Raw genomic sequence first — 26,284 nt, forward strand, 5'->3', positions numbered from 1 at the left:
GGGCGGTGGGGTCGCGGGGGAAAGGTGCGAGGAGCTGAGCTAAGGGAGGCTGGGAGCGCTTTTCGCGTTCCGCTGCTTTTGTCGAGGACTTCGAGTCGGTATCTGTCGGAGATCGCTTAACTCGAACCTCTTCAGCCTCAAGTAAGAGCTGCAGCCCCGCGTCAGCAGAACAGCAGTAACATTGGCGGTACCTGGGCTTTGGGCCTCCGCAGCCCACGTCTTTCTGGAAATAGATGGAACTTGCATCCCAAGCTTTAGCTGAGCTGCGATGATGGTCAGCTCAGCTGCACGCCGCTGTCATAACCTGCAGTAGAAAAAAAGGCTTAGGTTAGGGACCCGAAGCCATAATGAAAATGGACACAACATTAAAGAGTGGAATTAAAAAAATTAAGAAACAATGTTATTAGAACAAATGTGGATTAGGGACACCTCTGCTGTCTGGTGATATTCCTGCACAGCTCTGAACAAATTCTCAGATGATTTCACTTTAGCATTCCCGAGTTATTAAGACATCTTTGCCTCAGCTTTTGTGGCTTAGTGTTTCAAGCAACAGAGTAACTAATTTTGTATAATGGAACAAGGTTTCTTTTTCCAGGTATAACAAGGACACTGTAGCACTGAACTGGCCAATGTCTTGAGGTATCTGCATTTTTTTCCTACCCTACCACAGACTTTTTTGGTGAAGTGGGTAAGTCATGCCCTTACCTTCTAACAGAGCCAAATACCTACTAAGGATCTCTCAATTTTTCATATTTGAAAAGGAATCACACACATCTTCAAGCATTTTGTTTAGAGTAAGAATAGTAAGGATTACTGGTGGTTTAGTTATTTGGCAGGGGATGGCTGGTTGGTGCTTGTTCACTTTTCGGTATTGCCTAGATTAAAGAGCATTCATAATTTTAAAAGATATAATGAAGCTTAGGCCCCTGATTTACAAAATTATTGGGTTTGGATGTAATAGTTCACCTTTTGAAGTTAACTTTCAAGCAATAATTACAGTTAACATGGAACAATCCCCAACAACTGACTTTATGTCAGCTGTCAAGTAGTATTGATTCAACACAGTGGAAGACTTCCCTGTGGACCATCAGGTAGCTTAAAGTAAATGAGGTAGTCCCAGTTTATGCTAGAAGCTGCAATGTGCTTATTAGACATAACCATCTCTCTTTGTCCTCTCTGTGTAAGCTTTCAACTTGTTGGACAGAAAAGTCTGCTGGAAAACTTGCAGTGATTTGGTCTGTGAGGGAGTTTGAGTGCTGATTCTGTGATCAGTGATTTGAAAAAAAATCAGTTGTTTCCCCTCTTTTTCTTATTCAAGTTCCCTACAACAGTATTTCTTCTTTCAGTTGTGAAATGTGAAGTGCAATAGATTCTGGCTGGGTTTGTGAGCTAGTTCAGCTGCACACAGCTGTGCTTCTTTAAAATAAGCTGTTTTTGTTTTCTTTCTTATGAACTGCTAATGATGCACGAATCCATTTCTGTTTTATTTTCTGCACTTATGCAGTTGAATTGCAGTTAAATTGTTTGTTCAGAAATGGTAATAAGATGTCTAAAGCCATGAATTATAAAGGAAACCTTTAAGTTGGAATATATGTGGCATATACTTGGTTATGGAGTTTGACATCCTTAGGTGTTTCAAGGCTTAATAGAAAAGTAGGCCTTCCCAGCACTGTAGAAGTTTCAGTGTGACATAACTGAGAGGAATGCCTCGATGTTCTCATTTATGAAAAGACTTACTTTTATCATGCGTTCATGCACAATCTGACATTACTACTTTAATTGTTCTAGGATCAATGGGTGTGTATGACTTTTCACCTCATCTAAAGTGGTTCCATGTCTTGTTTGGTAAGTTTGTATTTGGGAATCCTCAATAGTTGTACCTTGTTAGCCAGCGATACCATAAGTTAAACAGCTCTGGTGAAATGTTTTGCTTAGGGGGATTTCCACAGTCCTGAGATGTTGAAACTTTCTTGTATCAACTTTTGATGCAGGCTGTTTAGTTCCCAGCCTACCATATGCTCTGTACTGTTTTTTAACCTCTTGCATGTCTGACTTGTAGCTGAAAACTTTCTGAACTACAGCTTATTAGGGTTACTTGTGTTATTTTCCCATTGCCTTGTTTAATAAATTGCAGCCAGACTACTAACAACTCACTTGTTTCTTTTCTCAAGGACTGTTCCTGTATTCTACGTACGCCAGTTGAGTCAATCCGACCAGAAAAGCAATCTCAGAGCAGCAGCCATGAATCCCTGGTAAGAAAAAAAAACACAAATAATAATAATAATAAAGCATTAACTGGCAAAGTTCAGCATGAAGTTGCACATGTGGGGAAAAAAAAAAAGTGATCTCATTAGCAAGCACTTAATAAAATACTAAGAGGAAAAATAACTGGAGAACTCTGGGGCTTCCACTTCAGAAGATGACTGCAATTAACTAAATATTACACATAATCTTTTACTAGCTTAAAAACAAAATAAAAAACCCAGTAGCTTATTTGTGTAAGTCTCAGTAAGTCTCAAGCACCTGCTTAAATATTCCGACTCCAGTACTTGATCTTAGCATTCCAATTGATGTTATTTATGCATTAATTTTAAACATAAATGCACATAGTAATTCTAAGAACTATGTTTTTCTCCACCATTAGGCTGATTCTGAGCTAGCCTGGATTCCCCCATCTAAAGGAGGGAATGAAACAATATTTTGCTCTTCCAATGTCTCTCACTATGAACTCCAGGTGGAAATAGGTAACACAACTGTACCTTAAAACAGTTCTTGTTCTTGTAGATGCATTCTCTCTGTAGCTATTGCTGACTGCAATAAATATTAAGTTTGGAAAATGTATTATCAGTTGACTAAAACTATTCTTGTTTCTACTATCCCCTATTCTTGAGAAAAATACAGATCATCTTGTTTTAGTTGGTGCTTGCTTTAAAACATAAGACAAATTAACAATTATCAAATTTTTCTTATGATATTTGTGCATTTGGATGTCATTGCCTAAAATCTGTGCCATGCAAACAAGAAATACAAAGTTAAGTAACATCATAACCTGTCATTTGGCTACTTGATTTGATTGTCTTAATGACGGCTGCACTGAATCCCACTGTGCCAGCTTAAAATCATAGAGTTATTTGATTTGGAAGGGATATTTAAAGGTCTCTTAGTCCATCTTCACTGCAATGATCAGGGACACCTATACCTATATCAGGTTGCTCAGAGCCCCATCCAACCTGACCTTGAATGTCTTCAAGGACAGAGCATCCACCACCTCTCTAGACAACCTGTGCCACTGCCTCACCACCCCTTCTGTAAAAAAAACTTCTTATGTCCAATCAAAATCTCCCCTTTTTAAGTTCAAAAATTCTCCTTTTCCTATCACAACAGACCTGCTAAAGAGTCTGGCCCCTTCCTTCTTGTAGCCCCCCTTTAGATATTGAAAGGCTGCTATCAAATATCCCTGGAGCATTCTCTTCTCCAAGCAGAACTGCAGCTCTCTCAGCCTGTCCTTGTAGGGGAGGTGTTCCATCACTTGGATTATTTTTGTGCCCCCCTCTGGATGCTCTCTAACAGGTCCATGTCTCTCCTGTTTATATTAATGCACGTGCTTAAAGGGCTGTTAACGTAGATGCATTACTGATGCTGACAAATGTTTAAATGTTCTTTGTTGTTCTGAAAATAGCAGAATCAAGCTCTAACTAATTTGTGGATATATTTTGCCCCAACTACTTAAGTTGTTGGTGTGCTTAAAGAAAACATCATGCTGCTATCCACTACAATTCAGAACTGTAAAGTTCTTTAATTACAAAGAAAATGATGTGGTGAGTTAGTACATTTTCTAATGTTAAGGTATCAACTTTTGGTTTCAGGAAGGAGATTCAACAACTTAACTTCAATCTACCTTGCACGGCATACCCCTACAGGCACACAAGTTGCCATAAGGATCACAGACCTAGAAAACTGCTCAGAAGAGCATTTGAAAGCCTTACAGGTAAAGCAACAGCACTTCTGAAGCCACTTTTGAACACGTAAAGGCTTAGTAAACTGATGCAGCCTTCATACTTTTACTGGGCAATTGAATTCAATTTTTCTCTTCAAAGGAATAGAAAAGGCATGTGCAAGTTTGAAAGACTGTTTTCTGAAGAAACTGTTGATGAATGTTTTAGAAATTGACTGGAACTTTACAACTCTTCCTTTGAAACACATTTTGTGCTCTGCTTTTAACAGCAAAACTTACAACTGTGAACAAACAAGACTTCAGAAAAACGTAATCACGTCCAAGCTATTTGGATATCGCAGCTATCCTCATCGTGTGCAATTTAGTATAAATACACTGAACAGTTTTTTTTCTACTGATTACTGACACAAATAATGCTTTTAATAAGACAGTTGTTTTGTGATTAATACATCCATTTCTGTTTAATTCCATAGAATGAGGTGGTTTTATCCCACTTTTTCCAGCATCCCAACATAATGACGCTTTGGACAGTGTTTACAGCTGGTAGTTGGCTTTGGGTCATTTCTCCATTCATGGCCTATGGTAAGAACTGTTAACTGCAATTTTGGAGTAAGCAAAAGGACAGATGAAATTTGGGCTATGCAATTGACAAGTGTTTTTTCTTTAAGAATCTCCTCATAGAGGAGGAGAGGGGGAGAAAAAAAAAAAGGGGGGGGGGGGCAGGGAAGAAAAAACCCCCAACAGACACGCTTTCCGAAAGCACTTGTTTAGATAAGTCTTCTGCATATCGCCTTCCTCTCCAGAAAAGATTGACATTTGAACTGCATTAAATTTCACTTAGTCCTAATCCTCACAAAGTACTAAGTAATTGAGGGAGATGCATTTGACCTTATGGAATAGAAAACTTGTTGGTTTCAGTGCAGGTTTGACATGGGCTTTCAGTTAGCAACATGACATGAGTGCAATCCTTATGATTGCACTCATGTCATGAGTTGCATCCATGTAAGTGTTCCTGATGTACCACAGTCAATATAAAGGTGAGAATATCACTCTTGGCAAATGTATACAACGAAAGAGGCATATAGAAAACAAGTTTTAAGGTGGCTTGTTAGGCTTAGGGTATTTTTCCTGCTGCTTCCAGGTTCTGCTAGACACCTGCTGAAGACTTACTTTCCTGAAGGAATGAGTGAAGCCTTGATAGGGAATATTCTGTTTGGTGCAATCAGAGGATTAAATTACATGCACCAGAACGGCTACATTCACAGGTAGGACAATATCAGTGCCATAGTTAAGAATCAGATTACAGCATCTACTGTATTAGGAATTTAGTTTCCCTACAAAACCCATATTCGGTTCAACTGTCATCTTCTTTCCTTTTTCCATATATTTCTTATGGCAGATGCAGACACAGTACAGGTTGTTTTGTTTTGTTAGTTTGTTTTTGAATAATATAGCAGGATAGATAAATCCTTCCTTACTTTACCCTCTTTACAGGGAAGGAAAGAAGACCTTTTTCTGATGTCTGGCAGTTTTTCTTACTAGCCATCTCTCGGGGTGTATGAAAAAGACAGCTCATGCTAGGTGAAGACCACTCATGAAAATAATCTGCTAAACAAAACTGCATGTAAACCCCTCAATATAAATTAATGAAAGATTTTCATATTTCTACTTTAATAGCGCTTTGAGTAATTTGTCTAACTAAGATTTACCACTTTTTGTTACAGGAATATTAAAGCTAGCCACATTCTGATTTCAGGGGATGGTCTGGTTTCTCTCTCTGGCTTAAACAACCTCTACAGTTTAGTTAACAATGGACAAAAGTCAAAGGTGGTGTATGACTTTCCTCAGTTTAGTACATCTGTACTTCCTTGGCTGAGCCCTGAACTACTGAGACAGGTCAGTTAAAATACACTTCACTCTCCTTATTCCAAGTTAACAAGGAGTACTCAACTTCCATCTTACATCTGCTTGTAGAAGTGCAATAGAAGCTGTTGAACTGCAACTTAAAAAGAAAAATACCCAGATTAACTGAGTTTGTGATTCTCCTAAAGAGAACAGGTTTTAAAGCTGTTGGTGAGGTGGTGCTTACTACTGAATCTGCCTGATTCTTTTCCTGAAAACTACAGCAGATCCTGTCTTCAGTGCAACATCACAAAAAAAAGCCTGTTTCAATTTTTTTAGTTACCTCAATCTTGTTTAGATTACAGAATTTTAGAATTGTCTCTTGACACTGGTATTTGTGTTTCTGTTTGCACCCATCAATGGCTTCTGTGGTCCAGTAGAGTTTTATTTCTCCCACAGGATTTGTCTGGGTATAATATGAAGTCTGACATCTACAGTGTGGGAATAACAGCATGTGAACTAGCCAATGGACATGTTCCATTTCAAGATATGCCTCGCACTCAGGTATGATGCTAAACTCCATTTTTACTTCAAAGGACACAGATTTTTTTTTTCCGTTTTCAAATAAAGTATTACTGAGATAAAGCAGTGCTTTTATTGATGAAATGGTAGCTGCTTTTAGTTATTTCAAACATGCATGTTTCTTGCTAGAGTAAATAATCTTTTCTTGTAGACTAACAGCATAGCATGAATAGGTCTGTGGGTGGTGCAGTTGTAGAACCGCTCTTCCTTTCTATAGATGCTGCTGCAGAAGCTGAAAGGTCCCACATACTATCCCTGGGATATAAATGCCTTCCCCCATGGGGAATCCAGAATGAAGAATTCCCAATCAGGTGTTGATTCTGGAATTAGTGAGAGTCTGACACGCACAATGACGAGCGAAAGACTACAAAGTCCTGTTTCCAAAACATTTTCCCCTGCATTCTACAACTTGGTAGAACTTTGCTTGCAACAGGACCCTGAGAAAAGGTAATGCTCTGGTGAAAACTAATTTTGTGTCATTTTAGTCTTAGACCAGGTCTAGTCTATGGTTTAGGATACATTAGTTAGTTGAACACTGTTACAATCAGAATTTCAGACCGGAATTACTACACAAAACCCTACACTTACCTTTGGTCTTGTTATTTAAAAACTGCCTTATCTGACAAAGGAACCCTGCTTTTAAAGTTTTGTTTGATTCCCTTTAGGCCTGAATTTCTTACGGTATGAATCCTTCTTGTATTGCAGTTAGACAAGTAAAATTAATTTTAAACATGCACTTTGTTCAAGAAACAATGGTGAACTTAAGTATATGTTTTCAATATGACAACTCTTCTGAATGAGACAAAATCCTTTGCTAAGCAGAAAAGTAAAAAGAAATAAAATCTTTAAAAGTAATCTCATCTCTTTAATAGCGCCCTCATTACAAATTGTGACACAGAACATAGGAATTCTGTGCTGCCTTTCTCATGATTCACAGCTTAAACTGGTTTGTCAGACTAGGCCCTTTCCCAAGAAGAGTAATTTAACTTTGCAAAATATAATTGTATTGTTCATTTTATGATGCAGGCCATCAGCAAGCAGTTTGCTTTCTCATACGTTCTTCAAACAGGTGAGTTCACTAAATTTTTATTAAATGACACAGCTATCAAAAATAATCAAAATAAGTCCTAAAATATTGGAGTTGGATTACAAAATATTTAGATCAGTTGGAAGCAAAAACCATCACGTAACAGCTCATCTGCTTCAGACAACTTTTGTAAAAGGACACATCATTAGAATAATCTGTTTTCCCTTTGATAATGTTGGTTTAACTTAGATCAGCCTAACTGTTGAGAAAATTGGTAAATACTCGGGATTTCAAGCAGAAGAATTCCATAGCTAATGCAATTAGTCATGAAACTAGTGGAGTGAGGAAAGCTAAACCTCTTACCCTGTTTTCAATACTGTAACATGCAAGAAGATGGCTCTATGACTTTTACGTGTTTTTAATTAAGTCAGGCACAAGTTCATGCAGATTTTTTTGCAGTCCTCTTTTGATTAACTTTTCTTCTTCATAGGTAAAAGAACAAACACAGAACTCACTACTGTCCCTATTACCACCCCCTGTTCAAAACAACAGATCAAAGTTCTTGACGCTGCCCTTGGCAGCAGCTGAGGCTGACCCTGGATGTATTGCTGCAACTCAACACGATACAGACTGGGAATTCTAAGTAGATACCAAACGATCATACCTCTCTTGTGCTTCAAAGAAGGAAAATGTGATTTCTACTTGCTGCTTTAGTTTGTATGGTTAAAATACAGTTAGACACTGTATACTTGAAAATGTAGTTAAAGTGGCCATATTCCATATGTTTGTATCAGGAAGTGCAGTATGCCTCATTTTTTTCAGATCTCAAGCAAAACTGCATGTAGGAAACAACTGAATTCTTATCTCCCTCTTTTGAAATATTTCTTAACAAACGTGAAGGTTCCTGCTGTATTTTCACTTTATACTGCACTTTTTTAGCTCGTATTACTGCAGTCCAAGTGCCTTTCTGAATTCAGGCTTTGTCTTTTGTCTACAGCTTTTCTTCAGTAATCTACTTACCTTTCATTGTCACCTGAATTATCTTAGTGAGGAGGAATCTTCCATTTTCAAGCCTAAACTTGAAACTGCAGAAATGAGTTTCTTATACAAATCATGTTTCTTTCTCCTGCCTCTCAAAAGGTGTGGTGGCCAGTTGACATGCTGTCAGTGTTTGCCCTGAATTAGCTATCAATCAAGACCTTCCTGCAGTTTCAATACTGCATGTTGACCAAAGAAGCTAGTTGAAAATGCTCTTGCATTTTTCTGCATCCTTAATACAGATTTGTGCTTTTGCATGTTCGTTTACTCTAGAATCATCTTGACAAGCAATTTCAGAACCTTTTGTAATGCAAAGCAAGTCTTAAGTTATAACACATATAGGTTAATTTTGAAGACCTGTGAAATGATCTGAAGTCCCTGTATGTGTTTTTGTTTATACTGTGTACCTGTCCATCACTAAGAATTATCTGGACCTAATATTGTTTTCTCAAAAGAAGTTACAAATGTGTTGCTGCTTGCAAATATCTTCTGCAGTCACATTTCCATGATTCGATTCAGGGCACAAATTCACAAGAATCTGAGAGGTTTTATTGTCTCTTTCCTGATGAAAAACTGCCCTTGTGCCCACAAAAATCACTAACTTCTCATCTCCCACACTACAGCAAGCAACTCAAGCTGAACAAAAGCAGCATTTTTTATTTTTTAAATTAAAAAACTGCAACCTCATCATGTTTTAGAAAAAGCTGTGTCCCAAGCCACTACTACTTGCTGACATAGGTTCTGACAATAGTGAAAATGTATAGGTAGTGAATGGATACATTTCAGTTTTTCAACACATGGAAATTCCATTATGAAGTGCTCAAACCTGACATAGCTGGGCCTATGTGCAACCAGCCCTGCAAATACTACTGCTTTGCCAGCAGCTTCTCTTCAAATGCACTGGAAGGCACAACCAATTCTAAAAAATCACACTGAAATATTAAAAAAATACTTGACACTATTCATTATGCTGTGAAGGGAACACATAGTTCAGAACATAATAGGTACAACTAAGCTCAAGAGCCTCTCAATAAACTTGCCCTGTCTGTCTCCATATATTTCTATAATTCTTGTACTCCTGTTTTCACCACAATTCAATCATATTAACAGCTTCTTGTTACTGCAAGAAATGTTTCAGATTTACATCAGTCATCAGTTAAGAAAATAGTTGTTAAACTACTAAGTTACTCTTGTTAATCATATCAATAGTAGCTTGTGGGCTCTTCAGAGAAGACATTAGACTCACACAAACCCCATAAGGTTCTTTATCCCTAACCACTGCAAATCTTGATTGTTCTAAAATAAACTATGTAGCACTTACAAGAATTTTTGTGTAAGTAACTGTACACGTAAGCCCCAAGTCAAGTAAGTGAAAACGGATATGAAATTACACGTACTTAAATTAGAGATGTCTGAACAAACATTAGTTTGCTGTTGTTTGTTTGTTTTTAAGAAAGCCTGATGCCAAACATTTCAGGCAGCTGAAGTGCTAGTGTTTGCAAGCTTCACTTGAAATAACAGCGCTCTGCACTCTCTGTAACAATGAACCTGAATCCTAATAGCAAAGCGAAGTAAAGCATAGACCGACTTAAACAGCCAAATATTCCAGTCTCTGGATTACAGAGAGATTTGTTGCAGTTCTGCTCATTAACTGTGATACTTTCTTCTAAGGAATAACATAAAATGTGTTAACACAAAAATGTGTTAATGCATCAGTTAACACAGCAAATGTGTAACCATCATACTGTTGAACAGGTTACAACTGCATGGCATTGAAAACAAGATACAGTGATACACTGAAAATTAGATACAGTGCTGTGAAGAAGTTTTTGCATACAATTTGTATTTTCAAAATCTGACATACGTGATCTGCATTGTTAAAATGCAGGTTGATGGACTTCCTATTCCAAGCTGACATGCTTCTAAGCACAATAAACCTCTAATTTCTCAGAACAGCCACGTATTAACCCTTACTCATACCAATTACATGTTAATAGCATATGAACTAGTGCTGAAGTCAGACTTAAAATTTTCAAAGAATCTTGCATTTAAGCTCAATGTGAAACATTGTAAAAAATTTTATATGTTTACAAAATGTTTTCATGCCCTATGAAACAGAAATTAATAGATGGATTACTTCTGCAATTTTGACATTCCTAGAAATAGAACGCAAGTGGTCTGGGTTGGTTTTTTTGTTGTTGGTGTTGGTTTTGTTTTTTGTTGTTGTTGTTTTTTTTTTCTGCTGTCTTTCTCTTATTTAGCATTTAACACTATGTAATGTAATTAAAAACTTGTCACAAAAGAAAACTTCTGTTATATAACGTCATCCTTAATATAACCATGCTATTATGTTTCCTACTGTTTTGGTCACAGATGACAGATGCAGCAGTTTGTGAATGTCTGAATGGATGAACATAGGATAAAAATGTGATTTAGTCACAATAAACTTGATTTTCTACATAAAGTACTTCAGTAAGTATCCATTGGAGAAATGATCGTTTCTTCCAATTGATATCAATGAACAAAAGCAAGCATTAAAAAAAAATTACCTAGTTTTACCTTACATCTCTCTTTTCCCTACCCCCTTTTTCTACTCAAAAGTGATGTAAGCAGTTTTTAGCCTGCAAAATCGTGGAAAAATGTTTTTAAAAAAACTGTTCTGAATGTGTCTGACAAGAGGGAAGTACCAAAAGTGGGTGACTTACATGCCCTGTCTTTAATGCTAGTAAGTAGCTTTGCTAAAGTACATTAGGTTGTCTAATAAACCACTAAAACACCTAAGCTAGCTGTAATGACTTGTCACAATGATGGTCTTCTCTGACTGAGGAAGAAATACTATAATTCATGGATCCTGCACAACACACCCTGTGAGACTGATGTCCAAAGAGCAGGAATATGAACCACACTGCGAAATCATTTATTTGGTGCAACAGTGCAGCAGAGACTTAATGATTTAGAAAAGAAAGCACTGAAAAAGAGGTCTACTAATAGATAGCAGAATAACTTTTGGTAATTAAAATAATTAAATCTGTCCAGAAACTCAAGATTTGATGAAGGAATAAATACTAGATTTAAACTGGTTCCTATGGAAATCCCCATGATTCCCAACAGCAAGCAACTGATCCTCCTCCGCAGATCAGTTACTTAAACATGTTAGTTATCAAAAAGCCCCATAAATTTCTGAAAAATGCAAATTACACGAATTAGCTGCAATTGTATTTGGCTTACTTTTGTCTGAATTTTTGCATACCTTTGCTTAATGCAGACTTCCATGTTATTACATCGTTTAGCTTGATTTTGTCTTGAAGGAAATTATGTAAAAGAGGTTTTAGATTGTTTCCAAAACTCTCACTGTAAGAGTATGAGAAGTTCTGGCTGAAATGTACTTTATTGCTGGTTTCTGCTGGTGACGATCTTGCCCTGCCATGGGCAGCAATGCCTCCATATCCATCAGTGATCTGGCTCTGGCCTCTAGTGATGGATTTTATGAATACATTCCTTGCATCAACTTTGTTTCTGAAAGTCTTTGTAATGTGAACCTTTATAAGCTTTTTAAGCGCTTCCCTCAGGCCACTGTGTCGCCACTCCTCCCTGCACTTTCTGCAGCCACTTGCAGACACGTCTCTAAACCAAACCCACCCGGGCCCAACCCGCTCGTCTCCCCGGCTCCTCCCCTTCCGTAGCACCGCCCGTACCTCAGAAGCCTACGCGTTTCCTTTGGCTCGGCCTCTTCGTGACGAGACTCCAGCGCCGATTGCCCGGAGAAGGAAGGAAAGGCGGTACTGAAGTGGCCGCGCCGCCTCCCTGAGGCAGAGCCCGAAATGGCGGCCGTGCAGTTGCATCGGCCGCAGGGCGCCCCCTGTTGGCGGGAAGGGGTGTGGCTCCGGACTGCGTCCCGTCGAGCATCCCACGGAGCTCTGCTGCAAAGACGCCGAGCAGCACTTCAGCACAGAATCAGCACAGAATCAGCACAGAATCAGCACAGAATCAGCACAGAATCAGCACAGAATCAGCACAGAATCAGCACAGAATCAGCACAGAATCAGCACAGAATCACAGGGTTGGGCGGTCCCCTTAAATGCCGTCTGGTCCAACCCCCTTGCAATGAACAGGGACACGTACACAAGATCAGGGTGCTCAGAGCCCCGTGCAGCCTGACCTTGTGCGTCTCCAGGACGGGACACCACCACGTCTCTGGGTAACCTGTTACTATGCCTCACTGTCCTGACTGTGAAACACTTCCTCCTTATGTCCAGTCTAAATCTGCTGCAATCCAGATCTCAGAAAGCACAGACCAGTAAGTCTACTCGCTGGTTCTTGGGGTGTTACAGTGCTACTTCTGACTGCAGAAGGCCAGTACAGTGGCAGGAGCCTGCTGGTGGAAAGAAAAGACAGCCATTACTTACACCAGTAATGGAAACGGACTACGGAAAGCAATGTTTTCCCATAACATCTGCTCAGAGCTTGTATACAGTAACACAACGTTCGCACTGAGAAAGAAACAAATTAGACTGATTTATTTTAAACAAACTAAACATTTGGAAACAGTACAAAGCAGTACAAGCTAATACTCATTCAGATCACTTCCTCACTCGTTTCAGACACTTAAAAACAAAAAATTGGCACTAACTTCTCTGCAATTTTTTCTTCAACACAAAACTGTTTCAAAAACAATGGTAATGGAAATGCACAAAGGCATTTATTTCAATTAAGGCTTCTACATATACTGCATGTTCTGCAATTAAACATCTATTCTGTAAACTTTAAGATGTTCTAAAGTTTTCCAAGTAACTAAATACACACACACATAAAAAAGCAGTTAAATTCCATTGTGAGGCTTAACAGAATGAAAACTACCTTGTAAAAGAGGTAATAAGCCATGAAATTGTTTATCTAACTGTGATTAAATGGCAAACCTCAAACCTCTTTCATTCATCTAGGTTTATACCCAGGTCCTCCAAAAAAGGTACAAACTAGGAAGGCAAGTCTGGCTTGAACTACTGATGCCATTAAGTCAAAAAACTTAAGCACTGCTCAACCACCTCACAATGAAAGCAAAATCTGGCTCCTGGCTAGCATTGCTTTGTTTGTGGGATACTTAGAAGGCCAATTCCTAGGAATAATTTCAGAAATGAAACCAAGCAGTGATGTTCTTCATGTTTCTCTATACTGACTGGATGCCTTCACACTGTTGTGTTTGAGCTCCATACCTTACGAGAGAAGTTATACTTTTTATCACATGCCAAGATAACAGAAGCATGAAATAGCAAATAGAATCCATTACTAATCTCATCTTCAGGAGCTCAGCAATTCTGTAAACCAAACACACAACGCTTGAAGAATCTGTGAAGTACATTTCCCACTTTGCAAGAAAATTACTGCGTAGAAACCTATGGGGGAATACTAAGTAGTGGCCTCATCTCCCATCTCCTACAGCAAATCACAAGGACCTCCAAAGTAACACTGATGGGGAGCAGCATCCTGAATCTCCTTGTTATAATGTACAATGCAGCACCAGCTGTAATAGAGCTCCACAGTTTTACAAGAATACATACACATCATAATAATTGACAAAAAAGTTAAACAGTTCCTTTCCACAAACAAGTGAATGCCCTAAAATAGAGCCAGCAGTTACAGAAAATCTTTCAATTCCAGTAGAACTTTTTTTTTCTCCCCTCTCTAGAATTACGTAATTACTTAAATTTGCTAAATAAGCACACTAGAACTCAAGTTCTTGACAGAGCAGAAGCTGTCCTAGTTATTCATGTTCCTATTCTTGTTTTAAAGCAACTTAGGCAACAGTATAAAAACTTACTGGCTCTTTAACATCTCCCTTCCACTCTTTCATCTGGCTAAACTCACCACCACTTTTATAAAACACAGTAGCCTCCAGGGAACTTCGACACTGCACACTTTTTAAAACCACCCTCAGATACATTAAATAAAATAACGCAAAACTCAATATATATTAAATAAAATTTAAAACTAGTCTTGTGTGATACTTGCATGAGAAATGGATTCCAGACTACCTCTTGCCTATGTCTGCTAAGGAGATTGTTTCATCCTGCAAGACATCTGCATTTATTCACTTAACCTGCTTTCTTAAGATTTGTTTTCATCCCTATGGAATATCTTAGAAAAAGGATATATCTCAACTGCTAACAGCATCAGTAACAAAACATAGATTGATGATGACAATATAGCACTGCTCCCAAAAAAGCACTGAATAGCAGATCTTCAGCATTCACCCATTTGCTGTCTAGGCAGCAATGTTCACAGAAGTAACTTAACTTTACGTATTAGGGATAATCTACTTTACAAAACAAAATAAGATATATAAAATATTTCAGTCACATTTGAATAATTAAAAATTAGCATACATAAAAGATCCATGAAATATATACAATATAAAAATACTTTTTTTTTTTTTTTCTCCTTTATGAAACTTATAATACATGGTTAAAATACAGAAAGCTTTGAGCCATCAGTTACAGCTACAAGGTGCACATTCCACTCTACGGCTGGACTCTGGGTATGATAACTCCCTGAGGAAATTCCTCAATTTCAGTATGAAACATCAGTTCTGAAAAAAAGAGAGAAGAATACTGGTTTTATTGAAAAAAGTTTCACCTGAATATTATTTCATTATTCCAGAAAAGTTCTCTGGAATTTCCCCAAGCCTCCTGCTTTTCTTTGTAGCCCTTTTATCAGCAATTCAGTAATGGGAAGACCCACCACTGTCTTTAGAAAACTGTAGTTGTCCTCCTACATTAACACAACTAGTACTGACATTAGCAACTGATCACAGGAAGTAGGCTTCAGCCTGGACATTTAAATTTGTATCTGAAAGTAGACTGATAGATTGTTCCAGTTTTGAAAGTGTCAGAACCAAGACTGATGATTTCCATTTAGAGACCTGATCATTCACTGTTTGCCAACAATTTGTCAATGTGGCAAAATTACACAATCTGCACGTGCAGCACTGTAATTTTATCCACTCAAGTTTGAAATCACACACTTGTTTTTATTTTGCCATTCTATTAATATTTCATTACTACTTGGGATAAATCCTAACAGAATTTGTCTCTTGAAATTGCTGAAGCACACTACTTAATTTTAGTTGACATCTGTAAATATATATAATCTCATCAAAACCTGAGCTAGATCACACCTTTGTCTTCCTTGAATAAGCCTTTTATTACTTAAAAAATGACTTCTAATTACAATTTAGACATCTACTGTAAGTTTTACTTTCAATAATTGTAAAAGCTGCCAACCAATTGTTTTTCTTTTTCTTTTTTAAAACTAATTGAGTTATTAGAATTAATTAGGACAACTGGCAGCAGCTGAAATATAGAAAGCTGTAAATTAACATATTAGAGTAATTTGAAGAAGCATATTTAACCTTCTTTGGACTCCCAAGCACAAATCTGTTCCTCAGTCATAAATTTCTCAATACTACACTCGAGCACCCAATGCAGACCATAGTAGATGAAAGTCTGAACAAATAAGTTTTTGCAAATTAACATTTCCTACCTTCACTGTGGTCTAGCTCTGGTCGGTAAGACAAGAAGATCCAACTTGCCCCAACTAGAATAGACACTACCAGATTCACCACAATCCATGGCTGAATAATTTCTTCCTCCATACCTGCAGTCCTGGGAAAAGCACATCAACCAATTAGTCAAGGTACACACCAGCATGCACATATTACAATAATAATGTCAGCAGAATATCGTAAAAAACAAATAAAAACTAGCTAAGTCAGATGGAATAATATCACTATCATCCTAATGGTCTTGCTTTACAAAGATCTGGTAAAGAGAATGTATACCAAAAAAAGCAACTCAGCAAAAAAAAAAAACATTAGCTCACAGAGAATGTTCACTTGTAGATTTCAACAGTACATTCCTTTCCCTGGCCAAGAAATAGAAAATAAAAACCAAAACGCTCTGTCAAACTTTACTATGAGGAAAGATATCACATAAAGTCATCAGTAGATCTTATTTTCATCACTTCTTTGTGGGGCAGCAGGGCAAATGAGCAGCAAGTCAGTGAAGTCTGACTGGAAACCAGTGCAAGAACTTGTAGACAGAGGCCAGATAAGATGGGGCTTTAGGTAAAAGGTTAGGATTTAAGTTGGCTGATACATTTTATACTGTCATTAATAGCAGCAGGTTGAGGTTTTGTTACTAGAATCTAGATTTTTCAATAAACAACTCAATAAACACTTATAAAAGCTCTAAAAAAAGAAAAAATAGCTAACTGCATGCAGCAAAAGAGATACTTAAAGTTTCTGTCACCCTTCATGTTCTCTCAGCATCATTCCAACAAGATCTTGTTCAAGTTATGATGCATTTGTGACCAACGTGAATGAGACCAAATATGACTTCCATTTCTGAGTGAAGGTTTCAGAGGTTCAAGGCACTCTCAGACAAAGGCAAATGTAGTAATGGAATTCTTCATTAATACTTTCTTATGTATGTTATATAGCCTTGTGAACCCAACAGTTTGACTAAGGCTCATAAGCGAGTGATGTTACAAATTACAGAAGACCTTTCTTAGGTTTCCTACCAGATGCTGCCATTTTCTGAAGGCGGTGTGTAGAGGTTAATTCTGTCACATGTCATCTGCTGACTTAAGGATAAGATAAGAGCAGTGAAGTACACTGGAAGAAATGAAATTAGTGTCAGGTATAAAGCAAATAGAAAATGCTGTCTCATCATGAAATGATAATTATCACTGCATTTTCTCTCTCTTTACTTCTTCTAATGATATTGCCATCTTAACTGCATTCCCTCTTCTTCATTGTTTTTCACAAAGTCCAGGTATTCTGACCCATCAAAACTGGGTTTTGCTCTTTTGCAATCTACCATCTACATCAGAGGTCCCATTTTAGTTTTTGCTGCTTTTGAGCTTTGCATTCGTAAGTGAGGAAACAACCATCCCAGCAGTAGTGTCACTAATGTTACTACTGCAAATACTTTAAAAATGCGTGAGCATCCATAATCCTTGAATGCTATTTTCAACTGTTCCCCAAGTCACTTATTTTAAGGTAGAAAATAACCATGGAGGAAAAATCCACTGAAAACAGAATGCAGGATTTTTTCTATTTACTTTCTTTTTTTTGGGCCACATCCTATTCACTTCAGGATACTTACAGAATGAAGCCAATGCCGCTGGGTCTAGGGTAAGAAAACCCCTCAGTGCAACTGATGCTTTTGCCAAATCAATCCTGATTAGAAAAACAAGAGTCATTAACACAGCTCAATAAGATAATAATATTGTTCTTCTAACAGTGTTCTGTTGCTTTTACTTTTTTCAAGATATCTTTTCCTGCCTGTGTTATAGTACCTTAATAAGCTACTATGCTGTACACACAAGCAACGATCCTCATTATGTCAAGCTCCAGAAAGTTTGATATTAAGGATGATGTTCCATAAGTTTTGTAGCTTTCACACTGCAGTCAGGGAGAGTGTGGAGAGATCTGCTCCCCCCAGTCCTTACCATTCATTTCAGTGTCTGCACCACGGTTAATGTTAACAAAACTAACTTACAAAGCTCACACTGGTACAAGAGTAATTAAGAATAACTCAGGACTCCTCCTTGCCACCACTTATTGAAAAAAAGACACAATTCCTTCCATGAAACAGACTCCTTCTCTGGCTTACCATGCTGCCAAGGAAACAACGCATCATGAAAATAAACTTCAGTGAAACCACTCTTTGAGCCATAATACAGAAACATCAGCTGAGCTAGCTAAACTGTTTATATAGCTATGTTGCAAACTTAACTGAATAAGGAATTCACATGAAAAGTAACCTAACAGAAACAGCTGTTCTCCACTCCCCTCCACCACAGCTCTCCCATTTGGTTTACTTCTTGATTATACAAACAGCACTCGTACACTGAAACAAGGCAGCAGGTAATGGACAGAAATGAGTAACAAAAGCCTGAATATACAAGTACACCTTTTAATTATACATCAGTTATGTGCAAAATCATTCACCAAGAGTATCATTAAATCATCAACAACTTACCTATCAAAGGCTGAGACTGTACTGATAGATAGCAACAAGTAGAACAAACTTTGGGCAGGGTAGGCTAGCATCTTATACTGCTGAAGCAGGTTAGAAACCATGGTAAGCTGATTTCCTGCCAAAATGTAGATAACAACGATGTTCCATACAGCATAGCCAGCAAGAAAGCCATGGGTAAAGAGTCCGATTACCCTGAAAGGATAACAGAACATTTGAGAAGTTTAGTGCCTTGAATTAGAGAAAACTACAGATGAAAAGGCCTACAAATTCACTCCTTCAGTGCTGCTGCTGCAAGAGATTGTTTTCAAGTGCTTTGTTCTGATCTAGTTTCAAAAATCCTAAGCAATAGGACTTCTGCTTCCTCCCCTAACAAACTGCACAAGGGCGTGAGCACACAACCAGAGAAGTGCAGGCGTTCTGTCTGATCCTGTTGCTACATCCCTTTACTAATGCTACAGGAATCAAATACTTTCACTCTGTTCCCCCATTTTATCTGTAGCTCCCCAAGACCACTGCCCCTTTCATCTATGCAAGACTCTTTAATCTGTCCTTGAGAGAAAGTCAGTCTTTTCAGAATTTCTTCAATCTGTAATTGCCTTCCTTGCTAACAAAAAGCTAGGATCAAGCACAGATTTCCAGCTAAAATACACCAGCGACATGAAAAAGTTGTCATCTTCCCATTCTGAAACACCATACAACCACAGACGGAAAAAAAAATCATTTTTTACTTCTGTGTATTTACTTTCTGTAATTTATGCCCAGTCCAACTTCACTCCTCCTTTTTTATTGGAAAGAGTTCAGACATTTTAACTCTGCTCATATCACAGCTGATAGGTGAATCTCATTTTGTGTTCTTTCTGTAAGTCCCTAGTATTTCTGTTATCACACATATCTCTTTCTATTCATATTTCTTCTGAATCTTAACAATACAGTTTTCTTAATTAGCTTCAGCTTTTTGTTCTTTTTAGAGGTTGCATTTCAAATGGATGTCTTGACTAGAAATAGATATTACTGTCAACAGAAAAAAGCTAGAGCACTCATGCCACTTGCATACCCAACCACCACCTATTAGAAGTACCCACATGAAGTAAAGACACATCACAGTGATAGAGAAGAGATGCTAACATCTTAAAGATAAGAAAGGAAAAAAAGATCAACACAGAATGATTTCAGTTTATTTACATCAAAACATTAATCCATCACCTGAAACTTCGGTGCACTGAGAGGGCAACATCTCTGGTGGTCCAAGACGACTTCACATCCAAAAGCACGTTGATATTTTCAGTGGTTTTAATCAATTCTGCACGGTCAGCTGCTTGAAAGCGCCCTAAAAGGATGAGAAAATTTATTTTAGAGAGTACCTTTAACTTCAGTCAATATTTTTACATTAATGCTTGAACTTCCTACGAAGAAAAGGCTGTGGGTATCAAAATTTCCATCAGATTTCTTATCCCTTGTGCCCCGTTTTCCTCCCTGCCAGCTTCCATTCATATCACAATGCCTCTGTCAGCATGATGTACCCTGACAGATCAGGCTATAGATTTATGAATGCAAAGCACAACTGGATAAGTACTCAGTGTTCTGTACAAAAAAAAAAAACCAAAAACAAACAAACAAACAAAAAACCTTCCACTTGAATGATTTTTTGCAATATAGTAAATACTTCTCAATGTGTTGTGACAGTATTAGTTCAAACAAGCTCAGTTCTGTACTACCAGGTTTTTTTCACCCACAGAACTAAAAAATTCAACAAATCAGTAACACTGCAATACTAGCATTCACTGCTGAAGGATTATAATGTACATTTCAAGTCTTTTTTTTGCTGGCAAACTCCCTTTTTAAATTCTGCCCAATAGCAAAATATTTGGATTTTAAACACAATTATGTGTTCTTTAAATGCAAGAATTTAAGTTAAAAAAATCACACAATGCACTTACGATTTTTTTCAACAAACACCTTGCTGACAGGCTGGCTAATTCCAGTGGGAGCAGCAAACACAGGCTGCTGATCTGGGCTCCTTCTGTGTTCATCTTCAATTATGTCATCCTCCTCCACCTCCAGCTCATTAGAACAGTGTGTTTCTGCCGGCCGAGCCTTCCTATTATCACAAGTCATACAATAGGGCAGAAAAAGAAGAAAAATTTAAAACTTGAGGATTTCAACGAACATTTACCATGCCTAACCTCACTGATACAAACAGATTAAGCTACTAACCAGTATATTACCCCCACTTATAAATTTAAAGCTATTATTCTCAGTAGAGCACTAACACTAAGCCTTGATTTGGGGGCTTTTCTTTCAATTTAGATACTTTCTTGTGTCAAAACACTAAGTTGGGAAGAAGTACAGATCAAGAGATTAACAACCAGAAAAAATACGTACAAACTAAATACAAGGCCGGGAAAATGGATGCTTGTGGTTGGAAAGGCAACTAGAATGTTGTAAAGGCATAGCTCTTGGAGAAAAGGCCATTCAGGAGGATAAGAAAGCAGCTGTTTCTCAGAAAATTAAGAAAAATACAGGAAAAATGAAAGAAAGCAGTTATGCATTTTAATTTTTTATGTACTGAAACTGTAGGCTCATGCTAACATACTCTTAACTGAAATGCATCCTGATACACATAAAACAAACATGTGAAGAAAGTGAGATCTTAGCCCTGGACAGGACTGCATGCATACAATTTGCTAAGCAAGGTAAATGGTATTGTGAACTTCCAAGATCCTATGTCTTTGTAAAGTGAGATGTTCCAAATTATGAGCTATTTATCTCACTTGGTTCTTTTTCTCTGTTTGCGGACCACTGTTTCTTCAGCTTCAGGAACATCCACGCCATTTGCATTCTGAAATAAGGATGCAATGTTCTGCTGGGTAAAGGAGGTCTCAGAATCTGGAGATTTAAAAAAAAACAAGCCACATGAAAATTTTATAGCTTTTATGGGATTAGAGACACATTCACTTAATTACAGAAATAGTTATTACATAAACATGGCAGAAATAGCAACTCTAAGCTATCATTCACCCAGAGATTAATTCCACTTGTTAAAAGAGCACTCGATTTGAAACACTTTAAACCAAAACACAAACTGGCCAGTCATATTTTTGTCACCAGGTTTTATTCAGCCTTCTTTGCAGCCTACCATTACTCACGTACCAGGAGGTACTTTCTTCTTCTTGCGTTTCCGCTGAGGAGGGACATCCTGAGGTTCAGGAGTTAGGGGCTCACTGCTTTCAGACTGCCGACGAACAGTTGCTTGGACAATGTCATCTGAAAATCAGGAAAAAATCTCCAGCAACTTCAACTCAAACTGCTGAGAAAAAGGCAAGAAAATGCTGCTACCTGTTACACAGTGTAGAGTATCTGTATTTGCCCAGCTGAGGTGAAAACATACTGGCTAGAATGCATAAGAGATGGGAAGCAAATATGGTAATAAGAATATACAAGATAAAAACATACAGTCTTCGTTTCACCATAGTAATTTCACATCTGGGAGGAAATGTAGGCATGCAGGAAGTAGCACGATTCCCATTTGGGTGTACAACAGAGGACTGATAGAATGGAATCTAATACAGGAAGGAACAATAGCTCTGTATTTTTCCTTTCTGTGTACAAAGACAATGATGCAAGGGACAGAAAAATTAACAGTGACAAGTTGATTCAGACTGACAGATAAACGTGTTAAGGCAAAACGGTGTAATATCAAAGGGAAATTTAAATTAATTGCTGAACAAACAGCACAAGAATCCAGGAGGAGCAGATAAAAAAAACAATTCTGAAGAAAGTTTACTCCAATCTGAGAGACAAACTGCTAAGCCTTGGAGGAGCTACCTTTTTATGGCAGGTAAACATGAAATCTCATCAAACGTTCTAGCATCAATTGGCATCTTTTCATACAGGAGGACAAACCTTTTTAGAGTGCTTTCAAGTGCTGCAGTTTTTATCAATAACAACAAAATCTACTTTTGTTTTCACTTGAAGCAACAGGCTTCTCCATCTTTTACACAGTTTACTGTGCTAAAATGGAAAATCAAACAGCAAGTTAATGGCCAAAGTCAAAGTATGCTTTGCACCATCAATCTACTTACTGGAATAAACAGTCACAAAACCTGCTCCTTGGGAAGCCCTGCTGGTAACAGCTCCACTGATTGCATTTAACAGTTTTACAGCGAGCCTGATATTTTGCACTCTTTTAATCAAATAAGGGAGATTTATTCATCAAACCATCAGTCCCTAATCAACAGATTCACAGAAATCCAGCAGATTCTATCAACATAGATTATTTATCAAAGCAGATCAGACGTAATTTTGCTTAAAAGGATGTTTATTCAGCAGGTGCACTTCTTCTAAAAATGCAGAGCTCTGGTGTTAGCCATGCTTCATGCTCTTAACTCTCAGGTGACAGTGGAATGGTTAACTTGTGACTTTATTTGGCCTAGGATTTGAGCCAATTTGTTAAACTAGTTGTATCTTAGTTCATTCAAAAATTCAAGCACTTAACACACTCAACTTTGCAAGCAGCTTACAGATGGAAGTGACTATTTAATTAAGTATTAACAAAATTCAGAAAGGAGAAAAATAGGAGGAATAAACATTAAAGCATTTTTTTCAGTTCACTATTAAAATTTGCTCTATTACCAGTACTGGGAATGGATTCAGGGAAAAAGAGAAGATTGAAGAAGTTACTTCAAGGTAGCACTACAGACTTGCTCTAAAAATACAGACTGTATTCTGGTGGTGGTGTGTGTGTGTGGGGGAAAAGCACTTGATACAAAAATCAATTTTAATAAAGAAACTGAGAAGAATACTATTCCAAAACAGAGTACAAGACTGAAAAAAATGCATTTGTCAGGAGCTTGGCTACAGTGTAGGTATCACTCAGGATTACAAACACAGGTGGGACCTTACCTAAAGGAGTCTTTCCTTTGGGCTTTCTTTTTTGGGACGACTGAGTGGAATGTCATCTGCAGAACAGAAACATAAGTCAATGTGCACAGCATGGAGAAACCTCCATTTTTCTTTTTGAACAGCCATACCATTCCAAATTAAGAAATAAAGTCCTTTTTACAAGCGAAGACATCCTTCAGCTTTTAAAGATAAGGTGACAATTGATTTGCACAAGCAGGAAAATTGCAGTCAGCAACAGGAAAGCAAGACAACAAACCTATCTCATGTGCAACAAAGGCTAAATATGCACATGCACGTGTTAAGCGAAAAACCAAATGATGCTCTGAAGAATAAACTACTTCTTTAGAGCATAGTGATAACATTCCAGTTATCTTGATTTATTATGGAACTAGCAATTGGTAAAAAGAACAGAGGAAAATATCAGATAGTTCTCACAGTAGCAGCCCTAATACCCATGCAATTTAAACAATTATCAGTCTACATTTAGGAAAACTGTAAGGACCAATCCTTCAAGAGAGGATGAAGCGACACCAAAAGGAATCCATGTTTATGATTCTCTTTGATGACAGAATAACTCACCCTGGTTTCCACTTCACATTTAATGAGAAAAGGCGTTGAAGAGCAGCGCAAAAGGAACAAAGTAAGAAGAGAGTTAGTTTTTAATCAACTCACAACAGTGACATTCTCTCTACTTTTTTATTTGATTAATTCCCTTATTTCATTCCTATGTCTTTTTATTGGCAACTGTACACAAAAGGGTTAAGTTAAGTGTACAAAGCAATCAACCAGACTCAACTCTTTGTTAGTGACTGTGCAGTTTCTTGATTGGCCAGCTGTAGATTAGATTAAAAGCTATAATCACCTGGCTAATTAAAACTTGCCTGACATGTAACAAACTAACAGAAGTTATGAAACATTAGAATATATAAACTACTAAAAACACGCTATCTTTATATGTTGCCAATCATGCACACCACATTTACATTAAGGTACTTTGAAGGAATTCTGACATATCCATACACCATAAAAATCTGTAGAATTGCTTTTCCTTCCACACTGCTCATTAAAATGCTAGTGAAAAAAAGCCCAGTTTTCTCCCTATGTTACATCAAACTGATAAACACCTGCGTCTCCATTTGATAATATCTAGCTTGATTTCAAAAATCCCTGTCCTGAAGGATTTGCAATTTAAACATACCAAAGAATGTGGAAAAAACAACAGCAACAAAGAGTTAAGGAAGAAGACATTGAAAAGAGAAACATTAGTAAGACTGAAATAGATGCTAATAAAACTCAGGCTGCTCTTTGTCCAAGATTTTAAAAGATTTAATCTACCTGAATATTAAAAATAAGGTAAGTTTTCTCAACTTCTAAAAACGTTAAATGCTTTATATATCTTGTAAGGGATCCTAGAACAACAAAGTAGCAAGAAAAGCAATGTTTTAAAAGCTACTGTGACTATGCAGATACTTATCAAACTCGTTTTTATTCATTTCATTTCTTTTAAAAACGCAGCAGTAAAGAATCACAATCAATCCTGTAGAACAAACTGATCTTACCTTGGCACTGGAGGAAGGGCACGTGGGGGGCACTGAAACATAACAGAGAGACAGTAGTCAGCTTCTCCCAGCGCGAAACCATCCCAAGGTCGGTTAAACCACTGCACAGAGAACAGCTGCTTCCAGAGGCAATAAGAACTCACACTATCTATGTTTTGCCACCTATGCTTCTGAAACCAGATTCTAAACATCTCATACATAACCAAATACATAAATAGTAAGAAACAAGTATGTCCCGTTATCAATCTGAAATGCAATTCTTGCGCAGGATGATTCCTATCTAGATATAGGAGAGCAATTCACTGGCTGATTTTGTATTACGTAATTATATTTAAGAAGTACAGCATGAAACATTTCCCATGTTCCAAGAATTCAGTCGATACCAGCAACACAAAAGGCTGCTTGACCAGTAAGGCTCAAGGGTCCCCAACTCACCACTTGTTTTTTCCCCATATCATTGGAAGCAGTTCCCTGGAAGAGGGACTGTGAACAATTCTCCACTCCTGACGTCTCGCATGCTGAACCCCCGCTAATTCTAGCTAAAAATAAGCTTCTGGCAGCCCGGATTAGCTGGCTGTGAACCTCCCTGTCCCTGGGCCAGGGTCCAGTGCTACTCCTGCTGGAATCAATGGTGGTTTGCTCTGGCAGCAAAGCTTGTCCTAAATGGCACCTGTCCCAAAACCCCATCGCTTCACACGCCGGTAAAAGTAGGTGAGTACTACTTGGGGATATTCACCTCACAAATGAAACACCCTGTGTGAGGAAGGGGAAAAAAAATTCAACCTAAGTTTAGCTCGGGGCTCATTGTTTTCATCGATTCCTACGTTGGGGTGGTATCTACCATTAATGATTTAGGACAGGTCCAAGATCCGCAGCCCACAGCTGCAGCTCCCCAGGGCCCGTAGGAGCACGCTGCAGACCCAGAGCGCAGTGCCGGCTGCAGGAAAAGGGGCCGTTCGGAGCCACTAGCCCCGCACACCGCGCACTCCCGGCACCGTTACCGTTCGGTGAGCAGCCGCAGGGCCACGGGAACGCGCCTACGAACCCTCCGAGGAGGAAAAACACCCGCAGCCGGGGGTGTGTTCAGGGAAGCAAAGCGAGAGGTGCGGCTCCAGTAACGCAGCACCAGCAACGCGTTTCCCCTGCCAGCGCGGTGACCGAGCTGCCCCATCGACACAACGGGGATCGGTTCTTCAAACTCTAACACTTAACGCCGACGAACTCTCTACGGGCTTCGCGCTCGTCATACTCGTTATCCTGCGAACGCACAGGGACGGAAAGGCGAAGGCAACGAGGGCTCTCAGCCCCGGCACGAACCAGCCGCCCCGCTCCCTCCGCC

General features: G+C 38.3%; 2 protein-coding genes across 5 annotated transcripts; one reads left to right on the forward strand and one right to left on the reverse strand.

Moving 5' to 3' along the window:
• The first annotated feature begins 24 nt into the window (after positions 1–24).
• On the forward strand, positions 25–11,236 carry STRADB (STE20 related adaptor beta). 4 transcript variants are annotated; one of them, XM_010713458.3, is made up of 13 exons: positions 25–141; positions 596–688; positions 1,789–1,845; positions 2,172–2,252; positions 2,645–2,744; positions 3,867–3,988; positions 4,459–4,537; positions 5,097–5,220; positions 5,680–5,851; positions 6,257–6,361; positions 6,597–6,826; positions 7,406–7,448; positions 7,897–11,225. In XM_010713458.3, exons 3-13 carry the CDS (start codon positions 1,834–1,836, stop codon positions 8,047–8,049), a joined length of 1,221 nt encoding a protein of 406 aa, XP_010711760.1. In that variant the 5' UTR covers positions 25–141; positions 596–688; positions 1,789–1,833; the 3' UTR covers positions 8,050–11,225. The 4 variants fall into 4 exon arrangements, with proteins under 4 accessions (XP_010711760.1, XP_010711758.1, XP_010711759.1 ...); XM_010713456.3 differs by having other exon boundaries at positions 27–141; positions 4,429–4,537; XM_010713457.3 differs by having other exon boundaries at positions 27–141; positions 596–639; positions 4,429–4,537.
• Positions 11,237–12,934: 1,698 nt separating this feature from the next.
• TMEM237 (transmembrane protein 237) lies at positions 12,935–25,941 on the reverse strand. Its single transcript, XM_031554161.1, is given in 14 exon segments — positions 12,935–15,027; positions 15,981–16,102; positions 17,019–17,112; positions 17,606–17,679; positions 18,485–18,676; positions 19,688–19,811; positions 20,422–20,582; positions 21,256–21,370; positions 21,635–21,748; positions 23,387–23,419; positions 23,422–23,442; positions 23,966–23,976; positions 24,946–24,977; positions 25,787–25,941. Coding segments are annotated over 14 exon segments (1,164 nt in total). The 5' UTR covers positions 25,790–25,941; the 3' UTR covers positions 12,935–14,959.
• Positions 25,942–26,284: the final 343 nt, after the last annotated feature.

Source organism: Meleagris gallopavo, chromosome 7 (genome assembly GCF_000146605.3).
Source record: "Meleagris gallopavo isolate NT-WF06-2002-E0010 breed Aviagen turkey brand Nicholas breeding stock chromosome 7, Turkey_5.1, whole genome shotgun sequence".
In the NCBI taxonomy this organism is placed as follows: Eukaryota; Metazoa; Chordata; class Aves; order Galliformes; family Phasianidae; genus Meleagris; species Meleagris gallopavo.